Source organism: Nansenia antarctica (assembly GCF_963989245.1).
Source record: "Nansenia antarctica genome assembly, contig: SCAFFOLD_198, whole genome shotgun sequence".
Taxonomy (NCBI): Eukaryota; Metazoa; Chordata; class Actinopteri; order Argentiniformes; family Microstomatidae; genus Nansenia; species Nansenia antarctica.
The window spans coordinates 118,766-135,000 of NW_027662415.1; the positions used below are offsets into that span (position 1 = coordinate 118,766).

Sequence of the window (16,235 nt, forward strand, 5' to 3'; positions counted from 1 at the left end):
GTGTCTGATGCTGCTGCTGCCGTGTTAAAAACAGAAGTAAAACGCGGAGTGGACTTCTGGATATGGGCAATCCCCTACTCATAAAGTGGAACGGATTTGATTGTGAAGCAATGAAAATAACGCTGACCAGTCATGCAACATATTTTTGATGGCAAATGTGGGGGGGTCCAAACGACCTTGTTTCAAAGGTGGGGGGGACACGTCCCCCCCCAAATGGTGGTGACGCCCATGGACAGGGGAATGGTCTTCAATTTTTCAGCGGTTGTCTCATCAATCAAAGTTGACACCATATCCAGTGCAGCTGGGAGTATGAGCTCCTCAGCTATGGTGTGCGGTTTCTTGCACACCATAGCTGAGCCATAGCCTTGTTTGGCTTCAGGCTGTCTGCTGCTAATGTTCTGAGACATAGCACGCACAATGGTCTCTCCTCACCTCCCACCACATTCACGGTGAAGCCCAGTGCAAGGTAAGCCTCGTCATACTTTCAAACGTTTTTTTTTTTTTACCGTTTTTGTTTTCGCATTTTCCGTTTTGTTTTCGCTGTCCCTGTCAGAAATGACTCCATTCCGAAGATTATGAAGCTACAATTAGAACAAGTCAAAGAGTTCACCTGAGTGTTAATTGTTGACCTCCCCAGTCTCTCGCGCCCCACCAGTATTGCTATTGCGCCCCCTTCTGGGGGCGCGCCCCACACTTTGAGAACCACTGCTCTATCCTGTCCATGGCAGAGCCCCCCTCTCTATCCTGTCCATGGCAGAGACCCTCTCTCTATCCTGTCCATGGCAGAGACCCTCTCTCTATCCTGTCCATGGCAGAGTCTCTCTCTCTATCCTGTCCATGGCAGAGACCCTCTCTCTATCCTGTCCATGGCAGAGTCTCTCTCTCTATCCTGTCCATGGCAGAGACCCTCTCTCTATCCTGTCCATGGCAGAGACCCTCTCTCTGTCCTGTCCATGGCAGAGTCTCTCTCTCTATCCTGTCCATGGCAGAGTCTCTCTCTCTATCCTGTCCATGGCAGAGACCCTCTCTCTATCCTGTCCATGGCAGAGACCCTCTCTCTATCCTGTCCATGGCAGAGTCTCTCTCTCTATCCTGTCCATGGCAGAGTCCCTCTCTCTATCCTGTCCATGGCAGAGACCCTCTCTCTATCCTGTCCATGGCAGAGCCCCCCTCTCTATCCTGTCCATGGCAGAGTCCCCCTCTCTATCCTGTCCATGGCAGAGTCCCCCTCTCTGACATCCTGTCCATGGCAGAGTCCCCCTCTCTGTCCATGGCAGAGTCCCCCTCTCTGACATCCAGGAGACCCATGCACCTGCTGATGATCTCGGCCCACCTGTGGATTTCCCTCTGAATGAGAGACTGAGTGGTGGTGCAATGCCAGATTCTATTGTCCGCAATTACTTTTGAATGGTGATGACAGATGACAGATTTTTTTTTTTTCTTTAATCTAAATTACATTTGTGATTGACAGTCTTTGTTGTGATACTTTTATGAGCATAAACATTCATGTCATCAACATTTGGTTGAAAACTAAATAGGCCACCACAAACTGATTTGCCATGAAGGCAAAAGTTATTTCAGTTAACAAACTTTGCCATCTTATTTATATTGAAACATATTTTTAAATAAATTGTATAGTACATTTTGCTCTGGTAATCCACTGGAAATCCACCCCTCTGGTGGGATCAAGATAATCCATTTTTTGGGGATCAAACTGATCCCAATCCTGTGTTGTCGGTTTGAACTACCCGTTTTTAAGATTTGATCCAGATTAAAGCTTGGATTTGATTTCCTGATCTGATCGGATATCAAAGTGATCCTAATCCTGTTGTTTGGTTTTGAACTAGCCCAAAATCCAAATATAATCTGATCAGATAGGGATTAAAAGTTTTGAACTACTGGGCCTGGGTCTGTCACCGGGGCAGAATGGTAGCCTAATGAATATCACCTGTGCCTAATGAACATCACCTGTGCCTATTTGGGATTGAAGCAGATTGTTTGTTTGCACAGAGAGAAGGTGAGTTGAGGGAGTCGATATGTCTGTTGACTGTGCTACGCTAACACTATGTACCATCTAGTCTATGCAACAGCCTACCATCTATGCAGAGCAATGTTTTTACCGTAGTTAAATAAACACCCTTAAAGGAGCTTCTCTGCTCTGCCACAGTGTCTTGTATGAATGAATGAATGAATGAATGGTCTTTATTGTCATTAATACAGTACAGGTACCATACAACGAAATTTAGGAGGGGGGGCTCCCCTGGTGCTTGGAAAAAAGACTAAAAACAAGAGAGCCAAGGGTAAAATAAAAGAGGGAAAAGAGCTGGTTTACATAAATAAAGGCTATGTACACTATCTACTATACTATACTACTATACTATAAAACACTGTGCTGTACTCTATGCTATGCTATAAATATCCTAACTTTTTCCTATATCTGAACCTTATGTACACAAGGGTTGTCATATTGCACATAGTATTTGTTGCACATTCGTTAAAGTGTCGCAGTTAGCAGGTTTAGAATGTTCACAGTTGTATTTCAATATTGCACTTATGTTTACAATCTAGTAGCTGCCATCAAATTGTCTAGATTGTCCAGGGCCTAGAACCTAGGTCTTTGCTGTGTTCAGGGCCTGAATGGCCCTAGGGTAGAAGCTGAGCTTCAGTCTGTTTGTCCGTGCGAACATGGCCCTGAACCGCCTGTTCGAGGGCAGCCGAACAAAGTGTTCGTTCCCAGGGGGGGATGGGTCCCTGGGGATCTTGGAGGCCTTCCTGAGGCAGCGTGTGTTGTAGGGAAGCTGAGGGATTGTAGGTTAATTAGTTAATTGACATGAGCCTAGGCTAAGCAGTGCACCTAAAGACCAGTTACAACTATGGCATGTCCGTTCCTCAACCACCCTGTGGATGAAGGTGCTCAGATTGTACACAGACCGTTTACACCACCAGCCCCAAGGGTCTTCAGAGACAGTAAGTAATCCACAGGCTTCCCTGATGAGTATCTGTGGGAGAGGTGCAGGTTCAGTAGGCACAGCATAGTTTACCTACAGTATATAGTCTGTTGGAGCCACACATAAGGAAGCACACACACTGCAGCCAAGCCTTGACCACTGTTCAGTCTGCCTGCATAGCTCTGCATTGTAGTGAAGGCTTCAGCCACTGCTTCTAATTGGATCAGACGACTCACATCCAAATGCATCTGATTACCCCGACAGCCAGTACGTCTGCAGCTTGACTGGACCCTTCAAAGCTCCTGAAGGACAGTCTCACTCCCTAACAGTGGTAAATGGACTTCACTGATATAGCGCCTTTATCCAAAGCGCTTTACAACGGCCTCTCATTCACCCATTCACACACACATTCACACACCAATGGCGTCCAAGCTACCATGCAAGGCGCCGGCCCGCTCACTGGGAGCAATTTGGGGTTCAGTGTCTTGCCCAAGGACACTTCCACATGTGGCCAGTCTGGGCTCGAATCGCTGATCTACCAACCTTGCGATCATTAGACGGCGGCTCTACCTCCTGAGACACAGCCGCCCCATAACACTGCCTTCTGCCTTCTGACATCTCACAGTCTGCAGCTCTTTAGCCATATCAAGAGGCTCTGGCAATTGGACACGCTGCCATACAGGAGTAAGACGCTTGCCACCAGGTCGAAACAAGAGGACAAAACCTGGACCCTGGATTTAGCATAGATTATTTTTTCTTATGATTACTGATGGATAGATGATTCACTTACTTAGACAGATATATATATATATATATATATTGTAAATCGATTTGCATGAAGGCTTCAGTTAAATGTAAAACTTTTTTTTAAATTATTAAATCAAGTATCAAACTGGCAACCTTCGGACTGCTAGCTGGCTACATTCATGTATATTTTGAAGTGAGGATTGCAGGCCAGGTTGGGAAGGTTGAAGGCCAGGTTTTCATCACTGTGTGGCCCATGCTTTGACCAGAGGTCCATTCTGATAATTCACCAGGAAGCAGGCCACGCTGAACAGCTGGTTGATGCTCCCAGTGACGGAAAGGGGGATGACTGTATCAAACAGTTTGTTCTCCTTCACCCTCCTGATGCACCTCTCCACATGGACCCTCAACCGTGCGATGGACTGCGTCTCTCGAATGTCTTCCTGGAGCATCTGGGTCCTCTGAGACAGAGGACGGTACACTCTGGAGGGGACAAGGTCATCAATGATGACCCTGCTGGTCCCAGACACAACGGTGATAGTTCCACTCTCCTCTCTGGTTTCCCCTCTGGTCTAGGATCAGCCCACATAGAGCATAATTATTGTATTAGCCAGTGATAGCTTGGCGGCTCTGGGGTCAGCCAGTTTTAACAGTAGTAAGTAATCAATATATCCCAGTAGTCTATAATGTTCCGGTGCGCGCCTCGCAGGACCGTAGGCTATTACGTGGTGTCAACATGCGCAATCTAATTAATAGACAGACATCATACCACACAACATCAATCAGTCACCCATTTCCCTACCCTTACCCCGGCAACTTTTAAAATGCGTAAAGGACTTGGTACAATTCACTGGAATATCCGTAGTTTGCGTAAAAATCTTGGTCACTTGGTTGTATTAATAGAACAAACTTCCCCTGATATTGTTGTGTTGGGTGAAACCTGTCTCAGGATGAATGTTGATAGCTCTGACGTGAATATTCAGGATTATAACCTCTTTAGAATGGATCGTTTGGGCAGGGGGGGTGGTATTGGTATATATGTTAAGTCACATATTTCAGTTTCCATTTTACATTGGACTGACGCCGGGCAGAGGAACAGGTGTTTGCCCTGTGACAAACGCGCAGATATCTCCGGTGTCCTGCTTTGATAGTCTAATGCAGCGGTTCCCAACCTTTTTGGACTCACGGCCCACTTTACAAATCTCTACAGTATTCGCGGCCCACCTAGTGCGCGAAGCGTGTAAAGAAAAGGTCTATAATGCATTGAAATGACATTAGTACAGTACAGGCCAAAAGTTTGGACACACCTTCTCATTCAATGCGTTTCCTTTATTTTCATGACTATTTGGTACATTGTAGATTCTCACTGAAGGCATCAAAACTATGAATGAACACATAGGAATTATGTATTTAACAATAAAGTGTGAAATAACTCTAAATATGTCTTATATTTTAGATTCCTCAAAGTAGCCACCCTTTGCTTTTTTGTTGTTAATAAAATATATTATAATAATATTTAATATAATATGTGTTAATAATAATATGTTATTATATATATATATTTCATATTATTATTATATATTTTATTAACAACACATTTATTTTATTTTATTAACTACAAAAAAGCAAAGGGTGGCTACTTTGAGGAATCTAAAATACAAGACATATTTAGAGTTATTTCACACTTTTTTGTTAAGTACATCATTCCACATATGTTCATTCATAGTTTTGATGCCTTCAGTGAGAATCTACAATGTAAATAGTCATGAAAATAAAGGAAACACATTGAATGAGAAGGTGTGTCCAAACTTTTGGCCTGTACTGTACATCAGACATCAGACATTAGACATCAGACATGGATATATGTCAATGCGCGGCTTTCATGCACAAATCAGCTTGTAACGTTAGACACATAGCACATCGGCATAATAGCGTTTTGTTGTTGTTGTGCTTGTTATAAAGAAAAGGTCTATAATGCATTTAAATGAATGATACAACCCATTAATAATATGACCTAATAACAACTGCTCGGATTAGATTGCGGGTGGAAATAGGTCAAAATGCGCATCATGTACAAGTCAGACGAACGTTTGATAGATAACTTTACATACTGTATGTGTACCATCATCCGCTGTCAAACGCCACAGGTAATAATTGATTTATGATTGTACATCTCTGAAATGCTCGACTGTCATGCAGCGTTGCGTTACTGTAACGTTAGACACAGCACCGACATAAAAGCGATATTTCGGTTATGCTTGTTATACATAAAAGGTCTATAATGCATTGTAATGACATTGAACTAAGATAATACGATGGTTATCATAATTTTTCAAGTCTTTAATTACAAGTAATTCCAGAAAAAGTAAATGACATTTCAGGCTCGCTTCCGTATTACGAGAGCGAAAGAACATTTCTGTAGATGTTTCGCAATGCATGCCGGAAGGGAGTCTCATGGCTCCGAATCGAACGAGGGTCAAGATTTTCTCCGAACGGAGCCATGGAAAACCCTAACCCTAAACCTAACCCTAAATGAGTAATGAATTGGGACGCCACTATGGCTACACGTGAACGCGCAAAACGGAGCGAAGGGGTGAAAACGGAGCCGGAGTGGTGAATTGGGATTCACCCCTAGGCAGAGGCGCCCCGTCCATAGAGGCAACCAAGGCAATTGCTTGGGGCCACCAAACAAAAGGGCCTTTTTGTCAAACCAAAACTGTCCTTGGATGAATGTATTTTCAATGGAAATCATGGCATTCAGCGTTCAGTCACTCCGAGTCTACTCGCGCTGCGCATACATTCATTCAAGGACAGTTTTAGTTTGACAAGCTAAACAATATGAGGGTAGTTAAGAGTTTAACTACTTTTCATTGTGAAATAGCTAGTTTGGTAAAGTATTCCCTGCAATTACGGCGTTATTATATGATCTATAACACCACTGACATGCCCCAAAACCCCCCTAGTGGGGCCCCGCCCCCTTCTATCTTGAACTTGACTTCTAGCCCCGCCCCCTTCTAGCTGCCTCTCAACTGTCAGAAGCAATCATGAATCGATCGCACATTTCTGGTCACCAAAAAACAAAAAAGAAACGAGAAGACAATGAAAAACGACACCAGGATAGTGGTAAGTGGATAGAAGCTGCAGAGTGCAAAAATGTAAATAAGATGCAGAGTGCAAAATAAGTAAGATGTCTTAGGCAGGCAGACAGACAAGCAGGCAGGCAGACCCAGTGGAGTCATGTAAAATGTAAATAAGAACACCAGCGGTTTCAGAATATACTGAATATATATCTTTTTTTATTTATTTTTTTATTTATTTGTTCTTGCTCTGTTTGATATTACATATTAATGTTGCTGTTTCAGAATGTGAAAACACCAGCAGTTTCAGAATGTAAGTGTTACGGTCAGATAGGGAACCCAAGCGCAGACACAGACAGAGACAGGTTAAAGTAAAATAAAGTATGATTTATTTTAGGGAGTAGGCAGAGAATGGTCGTAGGGCAAGCGGGGGGTCAGGCAGGGGGGCGTAGTCAGCAGGCAGGCAGGGGGGTTAGGCAGGAGGGGTAGTCGGCAGGCAGGGGCTTAGGCAGGAAGAGTAGTCGTTAGGCAGGCAGGGGTCAGGCCGGTAGGGCAGGCAGGCAAGAGGGCAGGTAGGACAGGCAGGCAGGTAGGGCAGGTAGCAGGAGTCCGGTAGGGGTACTGGGGGGTAAAGGCAAAACAGGGGTAAGTAGGAGGCAGGTACAGGCAGGGTAGTAAATAGGTAGGGGAGCTGGAAGCGTATCTTTACGGTAAGCTGAAGCTACTATCTGGCAGAGAAGTGAAGGCTGGAACGGGTCTTTATGCAGGGCTAACGATGAGGTAATAGTGAACAGCCGGACAAAACACACACCTGAAGCCACTCCTGCCAATTAGAGGGAGAGAGAGAGAGGGGGGGAGAGAGAGAAAGAGGGAAAGAGAGAGAGAGAGGCACTGCCTAGAGGTAGAGGGCGTGACAGTGTGTTAAGAGTTCTAATAAGCACCATTGTGAGTTGATATTTCATTATTTATATTGCTCCAATTTGATGTTACTACACATGGCTCCTTTGTTGATCAAATACTCGGACGTGTGTGTGACTGTTAATTAATACATTATGACATTTATAATGAATTCCTTTGTTTCAGACTGTTTTTTTACTTACACACACACGAGCGCGCGCATATGCGCGAACTTCGTAAAACCGTATTATATTTTAGTGTCAGGGAAATAAATACATTTTAAAATGTCCACATCGTCACCCGCCTAAGACCCTTACCAGGGGCCTCCATAATGTTGTTTGCTTAGGGCCCCCAAAAGTCTAGGGGCTCCACTGCCCCTAGGATAGGGTAACCCTAACCCTTTTGTGACGCATACTGATTTGATTTGATTTTTATTTTTATTAGGAATTTACAATAGAATCATTGACACATCATGACACTAAGTAAAATGTCCAGAGGATAGCACTTGAAAGCATTATTTAAAACACTTATTTCCAAAGTGGTCCTCGATGGAAACATAAAATGAATAAAACAAAACTTCAATACAGCATAAAACATATAATGAATAAAACAAAACATCACACGTCCTAAAACAGCATACAAAAAGCGTAAGAACACAGCATAAAAAACAACACCATTTAAAACACAACATGGAAACATAAAGTGAAACAAAACAAAACAGAATCATCCTCTCTTTCTTAAGGGTGAGCCATTAGTTCTCCCCATAAATATGACTTCACTTTTGTTTTAAAGATGGCTTTGTTTTGGCTTTGCTTTATATGCAGAGGCAGATGGTTCCATAACGAAATCCCAGTATAGAAAAAGGAGCTTCTTGCTGTTTTACTTTTGACAAGAGGAACACTGCAGGACATATTACTTCCTCTTGTATTATAATCATGTATATTTCTCTCTATCTATGTTACAGTTCATATATTCAGGTTAGGGTTACGGTTATGAACTATATCAAACATATGGTTGAGTTTTAGTAGTTTTACTCGATCATCTACAGGTAACAGATCAACTTACTATTGTCATTCTATACTACATCATATTATGAATGTGTGTCAATGTGCTTTTGTATTAGAATAATATATCATACTATACTATATACTACATCATACTATCATACTAAGGAAAAAAATAATAAAGTGAAAAAAAAGAACATAGTATACTATGTTTATTATTTTTTTCCTTAGTATGATAGTATGATGTAGTATAGTATGATATATTATTATCATTAAAAAGAAAATCATACTATCATACTAAGGAAAAAATAAAGTGAAAACAAATGGAAAAAAAAGAATATACTATAAGTCACACTTTTTTTTTCATAGTTTGGCTGGTCCTGCGACTTATAGTCAGGTGCGACTTATATATCTAAATATATATAATTTCATCCTGACTGACATGAACCAAGGAGTAAACATTACTGTCTACAGCCGCGAGAGGGCGCTCTGGGCTTGTGACAACTATATGCTGCTCCTGTACCACTGAAGAAATTAACATTAACGGGTGCTTGGTGAACTTGCTTACAGGTAACTTGCTTGTTGGACTCGCTGGCTTGTTATGTTAATTTAGCCTATTCAGCCTCCCAGGTATGTTCTTTATGCTATTGTGTAGCTGAATAACTGTTAATGTGTGACGTTAACATACCGGACACCTATTCAGCCTGTTGTTCTGTGTTCTATTGTGTAGTTGAATAACTTGCCTTTCCAGATTAAATGTCTGTTCTTGGTCTTGGATTTTGTGAAATACATTTCTAAATAAATGCGACTTATAGTCCAGTGCGACTTATATTCGTTTTTTCCCTCTTCATGACGCATTTTTGACTGATGCGACTTATAGTCCGGAAAATACTTAGTATAGTTTCATTTGTTTTCACTTTAGTTTTTCCTTAGTATGATAGTATATAGTATAATATATTATCATGTTATCATTATTAATATTATGATTATTGTTGTAATTAAATAATAACTCGCTAATAAAGATCATCTTGTAACAATTTTCATAAAAGGCCAATCATATCACCCAATTCTAATCATCTGACATCGCTCGCACACACACACGCACACACACTGTGTGTGAAACACTGTAAAAATGACCGATTAATTCTCATCTTTGCCTCTCATTATCTTCACATTCTGCCTTAACAGTTATTTAAGTAGCCTGTTGCTGCCAATGATTACAGGGTCAATGATGAGGAATGTACTTCAAGTGTCAACCAGTTGATACAATAATGCTCCCAGCACCAGGGGAAATGGTTTTATAGTCCTCCGATCTGAGTGCTGCTGGTCCGATAGTAAGGCGCAAACATGGCGTCCCACATCTGCCTCAGCATTTGCAGCAGTCTTGATATCCAGGGGAAAGCAGAAGGCAGGGCTGTGGAGGAGATGTCACATGGAAGGTACACGTCATAACACTGCAGTTCTTAAATACCAATCTTTAGTTAGATTACACTATGGCACTGCTGATATCGGTCACGCAATCAACAGGAAGAAGAAAAAAGAGACTCTCTTATACAGTACTTGAAAATGGATGTATGATGATCTAACCACATTGTCTGAGTAGTAACACAACCACTGTTTACCTGGATCCATCCGGACAAAGAGCATGTAGAGAAGGAGCACAGCCAGAAGGATTTTTCGAAGAGGGAACGCCCCTGCACTGGCTACTGAGAGACCCCTGTACAACAGCCTCAGCGTGGCTTCAAGCTTCTGAATCGCCGTAGCTTCAAGACACAAAACACACACAGACACACAGACACACAGTCAAACTGACAGTACACTGTGCAGTACATGATAAAACCTTAAAATATAGGGCCCAGAGTTTTCGTTGGCGAGGCCATGAAATGACAGTATACATTTTCTAATTTCAAAAGTAATGTGAGATTTAGTTTTTTTTTTCTCCACAACAACAACCTAACTTGTTTTTCTTCTTTCTCTAGTACTGTGACTACCGATGGCACTTATCAAAGGTTTTTCTTACAATGACTGATTGTATAGTTGATTCACTTACTCAGACAAATATACTTATTGTAAGTCGCTTTGAATAAAAGCGTTTTGCTAAATGACTTCAATGTAAATTATAATGATTGCACCTCGAGGTGTGGCAAGTCCAGTGGTCACCGCAGGGCAAGGGCTTGGAGGTCGTCCTTCACTGAGCAGCCTCTCGTTATTCTCCACAATATCCAGCGCTGCTTGTCTCTGGTCCTCAGTGAATGCAACACTTCCCACCTCACCAAAAACCAACTCCCGTGCCTCTGCCATTTGACCTAGAGGCATAAGGACGTGCAACAGGTACAGCTCTGCTACTGTCCTGTACCCTGCCAACCTCCCATTGGACTGGCTGTGCAGCCAAATACTGCCTGCCTCCTGCATCATCGCCTGCTGGCCCACTTTGGTGTAGAGGAGGATGCTGCCAAAAAGAGAGAATGACATCACTCATTCTAGAATCAGAATTGCTTTCATTACATCCAATGTACAGGTACACAAGAGTAAAACTCTTAGGCTTAAGTTCTTCGACATTGGCATTGCAGCAGGATACCACATCAACAATAATAGAATGAAGTAAAACAAGTAAGGCAAATATTATAGATTTTTTAAAAAGTACAATAAAAGGTAATAAGTTAATAAAGTGATGGTAGTCGTACTACAGCGGGACCAGTCGTACTGCAGTAGAACAGAAAATGCTGTGCAGGTTACAGTGAGGTGAAATGCAAAATCATACAATATGCGATATAGTACAGTTATGATACAGTAGAGTCAGTTCAAGTAGTAGTCAGATAGTGTTCAAGTAATCAGGTAGTGTGCAGGTAGTCATAATGTCAAGAATATTAAACAACAATCGCTATCTGCAGTAGCCTATGTGGCATATCACAGTTCGGTCAGAGCAATGAGAACCTGATAGTATTTCTGAACAATGTTCCTCACCACATCTGCATTATCTTGGCAGGCATCTTCTCCGGGTACACATAATGCTGAAGAAGCCATGCCAAAACACCACGCCACTGGTTGAGTTCAGCCAATGCTTGAATCCCCAAAATGCATAGTGCTGCCTTAAACTCTCCATACCTGCAATACAAATCGAAAACAGTTCAGGAGAATGGGCTAGTCAGTTGGACGGCAATGAATACAATTCAGTGCGGAGTTAAAATGGCATTTCAGGTCACTGCACAACTCACATCAATTAGCTACTGTGCCTAGAGTCATACACTGACAGCCTCTTAAGTCTGACGTCAAACGTGACGTTTAGCCATTTTCGGGTCCAAATCAGAAATTCCCCGCACCAGAGTACCAGTGTACTACAGCGGTAGAATGACAGTTCAATCGTTTTTTAGACTCTGATCTATTCATACAACAAGGGACACAGCACTCTCCCGTTTTCTCCATATTGTCAGGGTATTTGAGCCTCGGAAAAGCGCTATACAAATATAATGAATTATTATAATTACTGAGGCATTTCGAAGACAGCGCCTCAGCCAACGTTGGACCCGGAAACACGTCACGACTTAACAAGCGGCACCAACCTGATGTCCTCTGGTTCCACGTTGTTGCAAAGACTCTCCAAACCTTTCTCACACGTGTCGAAAGATGCTCGGAAGTCTTTGTGAACCATTAACTGTTCAGCAGACGAGTCCAACAAGCTGAGGGTCGCTGCTAAGCTGGGGCTCAGCGGGGGGCTCTGGCGGACCGACCCAGAGCTGCGGACCTGGGCCAGAGAGGCTGGCGAGTTACTCCTCATCACTTCTTCGTTTGGCTGCTGGGATGAACAATGATCCAAGACACACCACCGACTGTTCACGATTTGCAATTAAAATGTGTCGTCAAGCGCCCAAGCAAGTGAATAAACAGTGCAAATGGAAAAGGAATGGAGCCATGTTTACATGTTCAGTCTTCGACGCGTTCCCTGTCATCTGTAATGAGAACCAATCACTAGCGAGGTTTCAGGAACTTCCAAGGCAGCCAATCAGCTGCGTTCTTCTTCACATGTGAATAGTTCAGGTCCTCCAGTCCACGACACGTGTGTACACGACACTAGCTGCGAGAACGGAAGACAGACACATTTATGTAAGTTGACAGCTTCATATTTTATTAAATTGTATTAAGTATTGACTTTGTTTATTACAGTAAATCAAGTAAACGACAGTCACGCATTTAGATGTATGTCGGATAGTTATTTGGCGATTAGCTTACTAGTTGTAGGTGGCTAGCTATAGCCACGTCGAAGCAAGTGCTAGCGAGCTAAACTAAACTCAAATCGCAGGATTTGGTGAACCTTAGTTCACTTCTGCTTCTACGGTACTATGATTTGATAAAACGATGTATATGATTATGTATGAATAATAGCTAAGGACATAGTCGTTATTGGATTATCGGGGTTGGTGTAGTTTTTGGGGTCCTTTACCTAATGCTATCTAGCTATAGAGATTGTTTACAATACAGATCTGTATTCAATCCTAATCTTTACACGTGTTTTATGTTTTTCAGAAATACTCAAAATGGCCAAAAGTCTGCGAAGTAAATGGAAGAGGAAGATGCGCGCAGAGAAGAGGAAGAAGAATGCGCCCAGGGAACTCGCTCGGCTGAAGAAAGCTTTGGGACACGACGGCAAAGGAGACATCAGCATGGCCGACATGCAGGAGATCGCCACGGTGGTGCCAGCTGACAAGATGAAAGAGAAGCAAGTGGAGGGAGCTGATGGTGAGAGCAGTATACACATGCACAATGTTACAGGACTGAAATATCTGTGCTTTATATCAATTGCAGGACCACGGGGCAACGTCTTCAACTCTTTATTGTATCTCTTTTTGACCGTCCCTCTATCTGATCAGTAAAACCAACTGTCACTCTGTTACCATGGCAACTCAGGTGTCCATCCAGGACCTCCTGCTAGGCATTGTTATTAAGATGTCCCAACCTGTGCCTGTCATAAAATGTAACTTAAAAGGATATCGGTAATTAAACATATTCATATGTCATGAATATTACAAGGACATCAAACTATAATGCCTGTCTTTCACATTGTTGTTTTTGATGTATGTAGATGAAGTCACTCCTTAACGTAGATCCACTGGTTTTATTGTTTCATGTGTTTGTTTTGTTCTGACATCCTTTTGTTTTTGTTCCTCAGATGGGAAGATGGACATGGACGCCAAGCGCCATAAGAAAACTCTACTGGATGAACATGGACAATATCCAACATGGATGAGCCAACGGCAGGCCAAGAAACTGAAAGGCAAGCGCTTGACAAAGGGAAAGGGAGGTGCAGGAAAGACCAAGAAGGGCCTGGCCTGGTAGGGGGGGGTCAGTGGACTTTTGCTTGGACTAAAGAACCCCCCGTGAAACCCAGGAGCCTGGCGTCATGCATATGAGCATAATAATCGTGGACTCCTCGCCTTGTGTTGGAGTTGAATGGTAAACATTTTGAATTAACGGCAAAGAGTCGCTTATAATTCTGTAGTACCAATCGCCTAAACAGTCATTCATTGCATGAGAAGATGTGTGAACGGGAGATTGCTGTTGTTTTCCAGGTATATGTTGATTATCATCCTCATCATTGGTGCCAAGCTGTATGTTTAAGATTGTTAATTTACAGGAAGTTGTATGTTTTATGAAGCAATATGATTTCACAAACGACCGCGCAGCATCACTGAACATAATTCACTGATAGCGCACGTGTATACAGAACATAAGATTCATGTTTAAGTTGTCACCAACACTCAACATTGTTAACTGTCACTCGCTCCATAATTGTATGATTTGCTATCCTTCTTTCTCTGGTCCTACACAGGCACCATTAAATAATTGGGACATAATAATTTAATTTTGCCATTTAGCAGACGCTTTTATCCAAAGCGACTTACAATTACGAATTACAGGGACATTCCCCCTGGAGTAACTGAGGGCTAAGTGCCTTACTCAAGGACACACTAGTAGTGGTGTGGTTTCAGGCGGGATTCGAACTCACAACCTTCCGATCACAAGTCCAACTCACTATCCACTAGACCACCACTACCCCCATGTTATAACTGTATGTAATCTACAAACTGTCACACTTGAGTGGATAAAGCTCTTTCTTAAACGTTGTGTTTTAAAGTGTTTTTATTGATTACATACAGTTGATTCTAGAAATAACCTGCTATTTTTAAACTGCAGTATCGGACACTTACCAACATTTGAAAAAGTCATTTATGGTATACAATTTTTATATTCATAATACTGACAATAGCACATTACTTCAAACATATGTTAATTACTTGCATAATCCACTGAGATGCAAGTAAATCAGGAAATATCACTGGACCAGTCAGCAATTATGTTTTAGTTTTTTTCTTAACATGTTTTTAAGGGTATTTCTGCTTTATTTGTATAGAGACAGTAGATATTGACAGGGAGGATGAGTGAGAAAGGCGGAGATGACATGCAGGATATATCAATGGCTGGAATTGAACCAGGGACATCATGAATATGCAATATGTGCATTAGTGTGCTACGTCACTAAGTGCTAGAGCATTCATGTTTTCTAAAGGAAGCACAGCTTCTCTCCCTGACATACGCAGAGCCATAACGGCACAGATTGGAATTTAATCCGATTATCAGACTATACAGACAAACTATTGCTGCACATCAAACTACATCTGTAAGATTTCATCAATATGCTTTTGTTCCAAACCCCATGTGAAGGCGAGGCTCAAGGGACCTAGATATGTAATGTGTTGCAGGCAACATATTAATCTCCAACACTGCTCACTGGATCTGCACAAAGGAGGAAGGGAAGAGGCCGAAGCGTCCGTGACATTCTCCCCTCCACCAACCCTCGTCCACCATCTCAATGTTTGTGATGACATCATTGGGATTGAAGGAGATCTCGTCGTCTGCCTCTACATGTGTCAAAAAACAAAACAAAAGATCGATCATTTTCTCTTCAGAAGTTGAGTTGAGTTATTGACTGCCATATTGTGTTACAGTGGAGGATACGGCAGTATGTCAAAAATAATCAATGTTTTACCCTAAATTGTAAGAGTTAAGTGAAGAAAATAGACGAGAAACTGAGATATTAGCCTTTTCTCAGTTATTAGGAACAAGACTCCGACATGAGTCCTCTCCTATGTCCTCTACTCGCTTCAACCTCAAAACGTCATTGGATTGGAGCAGGATATGTAAGGGGAGGAACCTAGATCTTCTCCAATGAGTTTTCGGTAGGACTCAAGTGGAGGATGTAGGAGAGCGCGCGGCGAGTCGTGTTCCAGTTCATGAACAGCCGTTGTAAATCGACACAGTGCTACATACCTCCCTGGTAGTCATAAATGGCCACCGCAGTCTGACCACCCGACAGGTCTTCATAATCGTTATCCCCATCCACAGCTGTGTAGAGGGGAACACAGGTACTGCATGTCAGTCTGGTTATGACAGACAATTATGCATTTGCATTTTTGGCATTTAGCAGACGCCTTATTCCAAAGCGACTTACAATCAATACATTTGAATACTAAGCAAGTGAATCATCAATCCACCAGTCGTAGCAGGAAGAG

General features: G+C 42.3%; 3 protein-coding genes across 3 annotated transcripts in view; 1 reads left to right on the forward strand and 2 right to left on the reverse strand.

Moving 5' to 3' along the window:
- Positions 1 to 9,039: 9,039 nt before the first annotated feature.
- Positions 9,040 to 12,518, reverse strand: LOC308175662 (peroxisome assembly protein 26-like). The gene is made up of 5 exons (XM_080551289.1): positions 12,231 to 12,518; positions 11,635 to 11,775; positions 10,803 to 11,119; positions 10,293 to 10,433; positions 9,040 to 10,084 (listed from the first exon to the last, which is right to left on the reverse strand). The coding sequence occupies exons 1-5, from the start codon at positions 12,443 to 12,445 to the stop codon at positions 9,969 to 9,971; spliced, it is 930 nt and encodes a 309-aa protein (XP_080407415.1). The 5' UTR covers positions 12,446 to 12,518; the 3' UTR covers positions 9,040 to 9,968.
- Positions 12,519 to 12,666: 148 nt separating this feature from the next.
- LOC308175663 (protein LLP homolog) lies at positions 12,667 to 14,761 on the forward strand. The gene is made up of 3 exons (XM_080551290.1): positions 12,667 to 12,771; positions 13,192 to 13,404; positions 13,835 to 14,761. Exons 2-3 carry the CDS (start codon positions 13,203 to 13,205, stop codon positions 13,999 to 14,001), a joined length of 369 nt encoding a protein of 122 aa, XP_080407416.1. The 5' UTR covers positions 12,667 to 12,771; positions 13,192 to 13,202; the 3' UTR covers positions 14,002 to 14,761.
- A 689-nt stretch (positions 14,762 to 15,450) lies between these two features.
- LOC308175661 (hematopoietic lineage cell-specific protein-like) overlaps positions 15,451 to 16,235 on the reverse strand; it is a gene marked incomplete at both ends in the record, with an annotated part of 7,055 nt that continues 6,270 nt past the window's right edge. Inside the window, 2 exons of the mRNA XM_080551288.1 lie at positions 15,451 to 15,584; positions 15,994 to 16,068. Of these exons, the coding sequence (XP_080407414.1) occupies positions 15,451 to 15,584; positions 15,994 to 16,068 (209 nt within the window). The remainder of the gene's footprint in view (positions 15,585 to 15,993; positions 16,069 to 16,235) is intronic.